The sequence below is a fragment of the Pectinophora gossypiella genome, chromosome 29 (genome assembly GCF_024362695.1).
Source record: "Pectinophora gossypiella chromosome 29, ilPecGoss1.1, whole genome shotgun sequence".
NCBI classification, from domain to species: Eukaryota; Metazoa; Arthropoda; class Insecta; order Lepidoptera; family Gelechiidae; genus Pectinophora; species Pectinophora gossypiella.
The window spans coordinates 1,933,354-1,946,243 of record NC_065432.1 but is presented as its reverse complement, the minus strand read 5'-3'; the positions used below and the strand labels follow the sequence as shown (position 1 = coordinate 1,946,243).

Genomic DNA, 12,890 nt, shown 5'->3' with positions numbered 1-12,890 from the left:
GGATTGATGGTTATTAACGACTGCTAATGCAGCCGGGACCAACGGCTTAACGTGCCATCCGAAGCACGGAGGAGCTCGAGATGAAAACTTTTTTTTTTGTGATCACCCATCCTATGGCCGGCCTTTGCGAAAGTTGCTTAACTTCAACAATCGCAGACCGAGCGCGTTTACCGCTGCGCCACCGAGCTCCTCAATTATTTATCCACATTAACTCCATTTAATTATTTACCACCTGTAAATAGTACAACATATCTATCATCATCACTAATTTAAGAGCCACGCTCTTATCGGTGTAGCATTCTCCATGCTACTCTTTGGGGAAAAATAGGGCAGTGATTTCCCTCTTGCCTTCCGCCCAACACAACCCACACAACACAACATATCTATATGCAAATAAAATATTATTAATTTGGGAAACCCTTGGGAAACCTCGTGAGGGAACCCACATACCCGAGAAATGCGCTGTGGAGGAATGTGACCTAAGCTGTATTAAGCCAGTTTTCGCTTCGTGGGTTGGAAGGTCAGACAGGCAGTTGTTTTTGTTAAAAACCGGACCTGTCAAATTTTCAGATTAGGTAAGCGGACCCTATGAAAAACGGCATAACACTTGAGATATGGGTCGTTCTTCTTTTTTATCGACAATAAAAAGACATTTTCTCGATTTATCGGATTTAACATCTTTAAAATTATAACGGCAATAATTATTTTAAAACATCATATAAATATGTGTCTGTAGAGGACTATTTCGTGGTTCACTTTATCTTGGTAACATACTTTTCTTTGCAGGCGCATTCCAAAAAATATTGTGACAGAGTGGCCCTTTTCATCGGAGACAGCATTTCAATTTACCACTCTGTCACAGAATTTTGTGAAAAACGATCAAGCTACGTTAATAACTTATTGAGGAACCGATTAGTATTTTACTTGTATTTTGAGTATAATAAGATAACTATATTTTTAGACAATCAAAACATGAAATAAAATTCTAAAACATAACTTATCTGTAGGGGCCAATGCCTCTACACGATGTATATAGTGGTTAAGTCAAAGTTCAAGTCGAGTGTAGTAGTTAAATGTTGAGTTTTCACGAGTTAGGAAAGTTAGAGTAAAAGTGTCCGTTCCCGTGAAAGGTGTTTATTGCACTGAATCATATTTATAGAAGTACATGTCTACGTCACGAGCCGCGCGTAAAACGCAAGGTAAGGAAAATACAAAACACGTACAAATGTGTATAAGTGGTAGCTTATACATGCTGCCGACTTAAGAAAGCAAAACAGAAAAGCAACTTAAATTATAAAACAAAATGTAAAACTTAAGAAAGTTGACTTAAATGTAAGTATATCAATTACGTCTACTTTATTAACTAACGCGACATTATTGGTGAGTTCGCTTTATCCGAGGTAGTAGCGCTTGCGCCACTATCTTTTCGGTCCAGCTGTGATCTGCTCCAAAATGGTTTTGGCGCGGACTTCACGATAACTTCCTTGCAGTTAGTGCGCATGTCGTCCTTATGTTTACGCGCTGTATATCCAACGTTGCATTCGTCGTTATCCCCTTTTATGCGGTGAATGTATTTGCGTGTGATCTTGAATGACCCCCATATAGTTAATCCAACACAGATAACTCCTATAAAGCTGTAAATTGTGGAATAGTGGGTATCTGCGGTCTCCGCTATACGATTAATACTTTCTTGCTGTTCCTTCACAAGATTTATCTTTTTATGCAGGGTCTCCAGCTGCTTTTCATGGGTTTCGATTGAAAGGGTGCGTCTGATGTTCTCTTGTATAAAATTGTTTACACCTGACTCTGGGATGTAAATCTCTTCATCTTTTATCTGCAGTTCACTGCGAAAGGTGTGGTGAGAGTAGATGATATGATGATCTCCCTGAAGCATGCAGCCAGCTGGTAATGTTAAGATGCCGTTGCTATGCAACTTTTGCGAAGTATCACCCGCCGGGCAGAAAATGCGCATAGCGCATTCTTCGCAGCACGCGAACAGCCAGGACTCCCGACTATGTAATTGCACCCACTCGTCTCTGCAATCTGATACTTCAGAGTGACAGTTGACCGCCTCTCTATTGTTTATAATATTAGCTTCGCAGATAGTGGTAATTGTTTTTAAATTGTAGATTGGTAGGTTCAAATTACAAAGTAATAGTCGGTCGTTCAAATGCAAACAAGTTGTCAGATCTTCCAAACTCATAGGCATTAGGAAAGATTTTCGAAGATTTATAGCCATATATTCCGATGTAGGGATGATCGATGTCATGTTCCCATTTTTTATTGCTCTGATAGGTATAATCTTCGTGAGCTCGTATTGCTGCTCATGAGATAGGAGTGGTATCTTAACCTCAAATATCAAAAAGTTCCTTGTAAGCTTCTCGTGAACTCGAGATATTTTGTACATTTCTCGAACGCAGTCACGGTTGTCTGTGCAAGGCAAGGTCAATCCCTTAGGTAGCTTCCTTGAAATCACGTTTAATTGCCTTTCAAAAGCGTCTGGTTTCAGGAGATGTGTGTCTGCACGTCCGTTTTTGACGTCAGTGACCAGATCGAGTAAGGATTGTTGGACTCTACGAATGTTGGATAGTATCATGTTCGCCGCCAGTGATGTTGCGGTAATGTACATAGTACGTTGAGTGTCTGCCGCAATTTGATTTTGCGTTTCTTGCAAATGTTTATTGATTATGGCAAATTGGTTGTTCATCACTTCTTCGTTTCGTTTTAGCAAATTGTACTCGCCTTCTATTATAGATGTATGTTGTTTATATAAGGTTAGCAAGTGATTTTGGTTCTTTTGCAGTAGGTTGATATCCTTGTCGTACTTTTCAGCGAACCGATCATCTAACACCCCAAACAATGAGTTGGCGAGATATCCGACACCGTTTATCAAGCCTCTCTTCATTCGACTTCCGTGTTCCGTTTGAAGTATATCGTTATAATGTTTCAACTCGTTCACTTCGTGTTGTAACTGGGCTGCTATTGCTGTGAAGGCGGCATATGATTTATCCTTTTGACAAAGGATTTGAAGATGTTGAACATAGTCTTTGATATTATCCAAACTTTGCCAGTATGATGTCATGTTATAGTAGACAACCATTTTCCATTCTCCTTGGATAACATTCATGTCCGCTATTTTGTCGAAGTAAACCAGCTTAGCCGAATTCAAGCTAGTTACGTTAATTGTCTGCGGCTGTGGTGTCACTGAAGTTATGCACATCACGATTAACACAAATAATGCACCAAAGTAACTAGATATATTTGTGTTTTTCCTTGGTCTGAGGATAACTTTTGGTTGCTCAGATTGTTCTGTTTGGGTACTAGTGGTTTGCTCATTGTCAATAGGCAATCGGGAAAGTTTAGTCACTGGTCTCTTCATAGTACTTGTCTTGGTTTTCAAGGTGACCACGCGCACTAGTCCGTCAGGTCCGGGGTGTGTATCTGTAACTTTACCAAGCAGCCATTTTGCAGGTGGGATGTTATCTTCCTTTACCAACACAACATCGCCAGTTTCAATGTTTTTTGATGTAAAGTTCCACTTGTTACGAGATTGCAACGTTTGAAGGTAGTCTGTCGACCACTTCTTCCAGAAGTCCTTAAACATCTTAGCCGTTAGTTGCCACCTGTTACTAGGAGTCAAGTTATCACCTTCGCATGACAGTGGTGGTGCTAGTATGGACCCACCAACGAGGAAGTGAGCTGGAGTCAGACAATCTATGTCTTCGACGTCTTCTGTCAGCGCTACTAGGGGTCTTGAGTTAAGACAGGACTCGATTTGGGTCAAGAGCGTAGAAAACTCCTCAAAAGTGAGTTTTTGCTCACCAAGGACACGTCTTAAGTGGTATTTCATGCTCTTGACCGCAGCTTCCCACAAACCACCCGCTGTTGGCCAAGAGGGTGCATTAAAATGCCACTCTATACCCCATTCAGTTATGTTGGTAAGTACTTCGTCGTCGATGTACAGCTTCAAAGCCTCTTGTCGTTGTTTGTTCAAGGTTCTGGCAGCACCCACAAAGTTTGTGCCATTATCACTGTATAAGTGTTTTGGTGTTCCTCTGCGGGCACAAAATCGTTTCAGGGCGTTCAGGAATGCTGCTGAGCTCAGGTCGGAGACAAGTTCTAAGTGAATGGCCTTGGTGCATAGACAAATGAACACTGCTATATAGGCCTTTGAAGTTTTTATGCCCCTGCCCTTGTTAGCCTTCACGTCGACATGACCAGTAAAATCCACTCCAGTGTGGGTGAAGGGTCTTGATGGTGTGACACGCGGCCGAGGGAGGTCTGCCATGAGCTGCTGACCAGAAGTCTGCTTAAAACGATGGCATCTGACGCATCTTAGAAGATACTTCTTGACAGTCCTCATACCGCCAATTATCCAATATCTGTTGCGCAGATGAGACAGAGTTAGTCTGGCACCACCATGTAAAGTTCTCCGGTGAGCCTGGTCAATAAGTAACTCCGTTAACTTGTCGTTGTTGGGCAAGATAACAGGATGTTTCTGTGACTCGGTCAAGCCTGAATGTCCTAATCTGCCTCCCACTCTCATAATGTTGTTTTTGTCCAAAAATGGATTCAATTTTAAAATGTGGCTAGTTGAACGCACTTGATTGTATTTTTGTAATTGCGTTATGTCATCGGTGAAGTTCATTGCTTGTATTGCCCTGATAATGATTGTTTGAGCGTTCTCTATGTCGCATGTCGATAAGTACGATAATCGGGTGGCGTTGTTTGTGTGACGTGCATTGTTTATAAATCGCATCACCCAGCCGACTACTCTGGTTACGTGTGCCATAGAGCTGTGGTTTTTTAGAAGTTCCACAACTAATGACGTTGTTTTTTCCACCGCGTAAATTTGTTTTGGTTTTCTTTCCTCTTCAACGGTTTGAAATGTTTGGCGCATAGGAAAGGTTTTGTTTTTTAGCCATGTAGGGCCCTCCCACCATAGTGGGTGCGACAGAAGTTGTGACACGTTCAATCCGCGGCTGGCGCAATCCGCAGGATTTTCTTCAGATTTCACATGTTTCCAACAGGTGGGTGGCATGTTTTCAGTTACCTTCACAACCCTGTTTGCTACAAAAGGTTTCCAACGCGACGGTTCACCTTGCAACCAACCCAAGACGACCATTGAATCGCTCCACCCGTGCATTGTTACTGTCTGTAAGTTTATAGAGTCTATGACCTTTTTCATAAGTTTAGACAGTAACATTGCGGCACACAGTTCGAGTCTGGGTAGGGAAATAGGCGTTTTCAGTGGGGCAAGTTTTGTTTTCCCCGCAACAAGTTTTATGATGTCTTGGCCGGTCTTAGTCGTTGTCTTGCAGTAAATCGCGCATGCGTATGCTCTCTCGGACGCATCACAAAATCCGTGCAGCTCTACTCCTTGTGAGGTGTTTCCCATCCACCTTTGGATCTCGATGTTGTTGATTTGGGGCAATTCTTGTCGGAATTGTTCCCATTCCCTTTGCACGCAGTCGGGAAGTGGATCATCCCAGTTGATAGGGGTTGACCACGTTTGCTGAAATATCATCTTCGCTTTCACGGTGACCGGCGCGAGCCAACCAAGGGGATCGTATAACCTTGATATGTCGGATAGTAATGTTCGCTTGGTTGTGACGTCACGATCGCTGTTAGGTGCAGTGTGGTTGAACGTAAAATGATCCGTGCGCGGATTCCATTTAATTCCCAAGGTTTTATTCGTTTCAGCATGCTTGAAGTCCAACATGTTTTGACTTATTAGATTGTTAGGTAGATTTTTAAGCAGTTCCGGCGTGTTACTAGCCCACTTACGGAGATTAAAACCTCCCCCCTTTAGTAAGCTAATTAGTTGTGTTTGGGCTTCTTTTGCTTCGTCAATGGTGTTACTTCCGCCTAGCAAGTCGTCCACATATATCTGATGTTCCAGAATTTCCGTGGCGAGAGGGTGTTGAGAGCCATCATCCATGACTAGCTGTTTGATAGTGCGCATAGCTAAAAATGGGGCGGCCTTGGTTCCGTACGTGACGGTGCAAAGTTGATATTCTTTGATGGGTTCCTCTACGGATTCGCGCCACAAGATCTTTTGTAAGTGTTGATCTTCCTCTTGAATTAGGATCTGCCTGTAGAATTTTTCTATGTCCGCAGTATAAACAAACTCGTATGCTCTCCAGCGTAAGATAATCGCTTGAAGGTCCTGTTGTAAGTTAGGGCCACACTCCATAAGCTCGTTTAGGCTGTGACCCGTAGTTGTTTTTGCAGAGGCGTTGAATACTACGCGTAGTTTTGTAGTAGTTGAATCCAGCCTAATTACCCCGTGATGAGGGAGGAAGCAACTTGGTTCTCGAGGTAGTGTACATGGTTTCATATGTTGGAGTTCCAAGTACTCGTCTATGAATTTTTTGTAGCTTTCTGATAATTGTTCATCCTTAGCTAATCTCTTTTCCAGTTGTCGAAGTTGTGCGACTGCCTGGGGCTTAGATGTTCCCAAATGTTTGGTAAAGTCAAGTTTCATCGGAATCTTGACCTCATATCGCCCATCTTCGCATCGACGTGTCGTATTACTGTACAGTGTTTCACAATATTGCCCTTCTGGCGTTTCTGGACGGGACTCGGTAATTTCTTCCATTTCCCAGAAGCGTGCAATGTCAGCGATATTGTTTATTAACACATGGCAATTGAACGTTTTGACGGTCCCTAGTAAAACCCATCCGAGCTTTGTTTGTTGTGCTATTGGTGCTTCTGCAGGACCTTTCAGAACACCATTCAATACAATGTCGGCGTAAACTCCTGCGTCAAGTAAGATATCCACCGGCCTAGACACGTTATAATCAGGGTCGGCTAAGTTGATGTTTTGCAGATGAGGCCACTGTTGTTTATTGAAGGTGTAATTCGGAAGGTTATTAAGCATCTTGGACATAACAAGTGCTTCTGTTGTAAATGTGTAGTCGCTAAATAATGATTCACATTCAAGTTGTACAGTACCGTAGCTCTGGTTAGATGAAAATCCAATGCCGGATACCGTTGAATTTTGTTTTCGTCTCCGTAGTCCAAGGCGCTGAGCAGCCGACTCTGTTATTAAGTTGATCTGTGATCCTTGATCTAAAAGACATCGTAATACTTGGTAAGTTCCGTCTAATGCCTTTATTTTTAGTTGCACCGTGGCAAGTAATACTTCGTTGAAATTGCCAGCCACATGGTTAGCCTTACGCTGCAGTTGCGCGGACGGCGATGCGACATTTGATTCACTTGGAGTCGGTTTCAAGTTGCTCGGCTCATTCAATGCGTTTGATGATTCCGCTTCTCGTAGTATATCATGCAATGACGTGTGATGTGCACTATTGCATACACGGCATCGTTTGTTCGATGCGCATTTGTGACCGTTGTGTGAGAACATGCAATTCCTGCACACATCGAGTTGACCTATGGTTTTCAGTTTCAATGCCTGTGACATTTGTTTAAATGAGTTGCAATACACTAAAAAATGATCGCCCTTACATAAGGGGCAGTTTCTTTCAGTTTTCACATGGTAGGTTTTAGCAAAATGTTTCTTGTACTTGTAATCCTTTTGCGCGGATGATTGCTCCTTATATTCCTTGTTAGGTTGGTTAACTTTTGTTGAAACAAACGTAGGCTGCCTTTTCTTATTGATTGGCTCCAACGCAGTAAACTTCCTTTGTAGAAACGTAATAAATTCGTCAAAGGACGGAAGTTCCTTAGGCTCTTTCCTGGTTTCCATGTACGACGCGTAGGTATCGGCGTCAAGTTTTCCCGTTAAAATGTGAACCAGGATAGGGTCCCAGGTGGTTGTCTCGATCCCAAGATTGTGAATGGCATGAATGGTTTCTAGACTCACATCATGCAAGCGTTTTAACTCGAATGAGTTGGCATGTTGTACGGTTGGCTGGTTCATGAATGTTTCAATTTGTTTCGTGAAAAGCAGTTGTTTATTGTTGTACCTGTGGTTAAGGATATCCCAACAGGTATCATAGTTCTCAGCCGATACCGTTAAGTGTTGAACGATGCGCTCTGCTTCACCCTTGAGCTTCCCCTTGAGGTGTTGCATTTTTTGGGCCTTTGTTAAGGATATATTGTTGTGTATAGCCTCGCTATACAAATCCATGAATGTTGGCCACTGTGTATAGTTTCCTGTAAATGTTGGGATGTCAATAGGAGGCACTGCACTTGGCTTGTGTGATGAAGCGTTCAATTTTAAATGCAGCTCCTTCTTAGTGGATTCGAAGATAGCTTCATGTTTTGTATAGTCTTGTTCGTAATCCACGTTAGCCCCAATTAGTTCCCTGTCTATCTGCCAGTGGTTGTCATCAATGACCTTCCAGCGAGATTGCAGCATCTGAAGTTTATCTTCGATTTCCCACTTCTCGATTGGCTCGCATAACTTAATGTTGCGTAGCAAACGAGTGAAAGCTCGGAAGTTGGTGGTCTGCGCGCTGATTAGTTCATCAGACCTTGATAACCCTCCGTTATCTTGAGACGTACCTGCTTCGTTACCCGGTGGGTTCTCAATGACCTTGAGTAGTTTGGCCTTTATCAACTCATATTTAGTTTTCAGCAACTGATGAGCATCCGCGGTGAAATACTCATTGGGTTGGTCCTGAATAGTAATAAGGAGTTGATGGTTATTTTCAAACTCTGTCCACAAGGTTTCAAGTTCCTTCAGGCGCTTCTCACCATACTCCTTAGTTTTGCGGCGTGTAGAATCCTTGGAAAAATTTATTCTTATTTTTTCAATCGCCTCAGCGATGAGTTGTTGACGTTGTAATAAGTCCTTCATGATGGTTAAAGTAGGTTGTTATATGGTTGAAGAAGTATCGGATGATGAACGTGACAGAAATTTCACTACGACATATGCGCCTTCTCAATCAGACCGGTGAGACCCGCTGGTGGGAGGCCGATCCAACCGATTCGCAGTCGTTGGCAAAATTACCAAAACACGTGGTCACACTTCACTTTACTGATATAAATCCGGCTCGAAGAAGATGGAGGGGCCAATGCCTCTACACGATGTATATAGTGGTTAAGTCAAAGTTCAAGTCGAGTGTAGTAGTTAAATGTTGAGTTTTCACGAGTTAGGAAAGTTAGAGTAAAAGTGTCCGTTCCCGTGAAAGGTGTTTATTGCACTGAATCATATTTATAGAAGTACATGTCTACGTCACGAGCCGCGCGTAAAACGCAAGGTAAGGAAAATACAAAACACGTACAAATGTGTATAAGTGGTAGCTTATACATTATCAGAAGCAGAACGAAGGACAGATCATTGTCGATAAAAAAGAAGAACGACCCATATACGATGATATATAACGGGATAAAATCAGGCTAATAAAAAACACTTACTGATTTCCCATCACTCCGGTTCTTAAATAAAAAATCCAGCGTTAACATGGCTTGCTTAGCTTGTTTATTAAATTTGTACACTTTCTGTAAAACCTGATGACATTCCCAGCAAAGGCTGAACTTATTCAGATGATTCTGCAACAAAAAGGAACATAAACATAAGCCCGCAAATGTAACCACCGATTTAGGACATTGAAGTGGCTCCTGGGCAGAAGATCACGGCTCTTCGTCGAAAATAAAATACTGGTGTACAAAGCGGCACTGAAACCAGTATGGACTTACGGCATTCAGTTGTGGGGTGCTGCAAAAACATCAAATATGGAAATACTACAACGCTTCCAAAACGGAGTGCTCAAATCAATAGCGCGAGCACCTTGGTTCACTCGCATGGACGAACTTCACGAGTACCTTGGAATGAGGACAGTTAAGCAAGAAATTGCCACCGCTACAAGGCTTTACAGAGATCGAATTACTCATCACCAAAACAAACTGGCCCGGAGTTTAAGTGACAACCACTATACTTATGAGACGCCTCAAAAGGACGCACATATGGGATAACATACAGTAGCACCTTAATGAAGGCAGCCTTCTAATGAGGGGGCCTGTCCTGCATGTTAATAAAACCAAACCATCAAAACTGCTTATGGTCAGTCGACCGATCGCATGTTTGGGCACAAAAAAGAAAAAAGAAAAACATAAGCCCACATGTATGTGCTCAACTGGGGTAGTCGGAGATATGTATTTTGCACGATCAACTGAACCCACACTTCAGCGAGGTATGTGCTAACCAATGTGATAAGGCGGTGAGCCATCTACAGGATACCAGCGTCGCGGCTCACCCGCGGCATAAGTAGAATGAGGACCTTTTATACGGGACACCATCCACTACACATGGGTAAGCCGACATGACGTCACATTTTAATTTAGGTATAAGTTTCTGTGTTCGTTCTCCATGTTCTATATAGAAAATATTTCGTGTGTACATGGTCTTCTGATGTGATGTCATTATAATGTATATATATGTAATCCGTGTCTGTGGTGTCCTAAATAATAAATGTTTCTTTCTTTCTTTTCTTTCTTTCCATCTAAAATGGTTGAGCCAACTGTGTTAGGGAAAATTGGGCTGTGTACTAGGTTCGAGATAAATCATGAAAATCTGATTACGTTAAAGAAACATGTGAAACTGACGAAAAAAATGGTTTTTTTTTCTATTTGACTTATTTATTAATTTTAATAAAGAAAATAAAATAAGTTTTATTAAGTGGAGTGGAAGAAGGGAAGAGAGGCCTTTGCCCTGCAGTGGGACATTGAGGGCTATTAATAATAATAATAATAAAGTGAGACTTTTCATCACGTTTTTCTATGACTTCACAATGTTATTTCAAATTAATTCTAGTGATTTCGTGTTTTGTCATTTAGTAAAAAAACGGCCAAGTGCGTGTCGGACTTGCCGTTGAAGGGTTCCATAGCAGCAAGTAACATAAGTTAAAGTTCTTGTAGGTTGTTGTAACTTTGATCGATGTTTTAATATTGTGTATTAAAAAAAAGTACTTAATAAATCTCGTTCATAGCCTTGAGGATAGCAGTTACTGGACTTCACCTCTAAATAAATAAATACAACCACAAACTATCTGATAAAGACTTACAAGTCGATGGCAGATCGCAGTGAAAAAAAAAAAAAAAAAAAAACTCATTCAATGAAATGAAATGAAAATTTATTGTCATAAATGTGGTAAGTATATCAATGGAAATGAAGCTTATACAAATACAAAAAAAAAAATGAAGCTTGTAGCGCTCAGCACATTTACATTTGCATGGTAATGTACCTACATCTTATATTTTTTGTTATTTTTATAATTCTCTTATTTTAGAAGTTACGGGGGGGGGGGGGGGCACACATTAAGCGACTTTGGAAGAATCTCTCGCGCAAACTATTCTGTTTAGAATTTTTTTTATTTGAAACCTGAGAATTATTTTTGAAGACCTATCCATAGATAGACCACACGTATGGGTTTGATGAAAAAAAAGGTTTTGAGGTTCAGTTCTAAGAATGGGCAACCCCCTTATTTATTTATATTATATTTTTTCTATTTTTGTGTGAAAATATTAATGCGGTTCACAGAATACATCTACTTACCAAGTTTCAACGGTATAGCTCTTATAGTTTAGGAAAAAAGTAGCTGTGACATACGGACGGACAGACATGAGGAATCCATAAGGATTCTGTTTTTGCCATTTGGCTATGGAACCCTACAAAGTAACTGATTTCACTTGCTGGAAAATAGCCTATTGTAATTGAGAAACTTCAGTGAGCCACTTCTTTATGATAATTAAGCAAAAAACCATTATTGTAATCAAGCTATTTATTGGATATCCCATAACTAGGGAATCAAAGATTTTTTGACGTGACTATTTGTAGACTTGCCACAAATGGAATTAACTACTTGGCCGGACTAATGGAGAGCGCTGAGGGCTCTCATGCGGTACAAAATTTAAGACAGCTTAATGATATTTACTTACCATTAATTTCGATTCAAAGTATATATCCATATTCTTAACTAATTTAGAACAATTTACGAGTTTTCGGTCCTTACTGAGGCATGTCCCGCAGTAGGTTTCTAGAATATAGCTCCTGTCTTCGGGACCCATAATTAAGTTCTAACTTATAAGTTTGATAAAAGCCACAAAGTTTTAAAAGCTTCAGACGCTTCAGAAGCTTCTACGGAGAATATTTATCGACTACGTACGAGGAACACATGACAAGCACATATTCTAATCATTTTTTCGCGAAAATAAACAAAAATACAAAAATAAACAGGGTTCGTTTTTTTTTTTGTTTTGGTTTACCCTGAAGGGTAAGGCAAAGGGAACTATGCCCATACAGCCAAGTCTTACGTATTTTTTTTCTTGATGATTAATGAAATGATGAAAGGTGATGATGATGAAACCTAAGCCCCCACCCTCGTAGTAGATTCCTACTCCGAACCCCAAACGAATTAACTCAAAAGTCCGCATAAACTTTTGAGTTATGAAGCGGCTTCCCGGCACGAAGCGAAAATAGGCAGATACACTTTGTTTATTGAATACTCCAATATAATAACATTCGCGAATGTCTTCCGACTAACTTAATGCGATCATCAACCACAAAACACCACTTCGTATTAATTATTTAGATTACTCAATGAAGAAAGCAACTGTCCCCTTCCCGTTTCCCGCCGAAAAAAGCCTAAACAGGGTTCGATTCAATGGCTTACCCATCCATACAGCCTTGCCTTATTTTATATTGTGTTTACTTATTATTCAGCGCATGCATACTACTTAGGTACCATTGAGGTGCCTACTGTCGATTTTTAATGAATGTAGATATTTTACGCTATTGGTCATTTTTGGCAAAACTATTGGTTTTGGATTCGTTTCCGTTTTGTTCGCTGTTTTGTAAATGTCAACTCTGTTTATTTTGATTTTGGATGACAGAACAATGACAACTTTGACAACAATAATAAAAAATGATTGACATTTTAACTCCGGCTCATTCATTCACTGCCGAATGAATGAATGAGTGA

The 12,890-nt window shown here is 40.8% G+C and overlaps 2 protein-coding genes across 3 annotated transcripts in view; both read right to left on the bottom strand.

Moving 5' to 3' along the window:
• LOC126379421 (zinc finger and SCAN domain-containing protein 12-like) overlaps window positions 1–12,151 on the bottom strand; it is a 56,726-nt gene extending 44,575 nt beyond the window's left edge. For both annotated transcript variants that reach the window (XR_007568330.1, XM_050028173.1), the window contains exons 1-2: window positions 11,848–12,151; window positions 9,328–9,462 (exon numbers count right to left, since the gene is read on the bottom strand). Coding sequence is in view for 1 of the 2 variants with exons in the window: in XM_050028173.1 (XP_049884130.1) it covers window positions 9,328–9,462; window positions 11,848–11,976 (264 nt within the window). In the remaining variant the exon portion in view is untranslated. The remainder of the gene's footprint in view (window positions 1–9,327; window positions 9,463–11,847) is intronic.
• The window catches only part of LOC126379492 (zinc finger protein 846-like), a 138,310-nt gene that overhangs the window by 85,703 nt on the left and 39,717 nt on the right, over window positions 1–12,890 (bottom strand). The gene's annotated exons all lie outside the window — the stretch shown is intronic.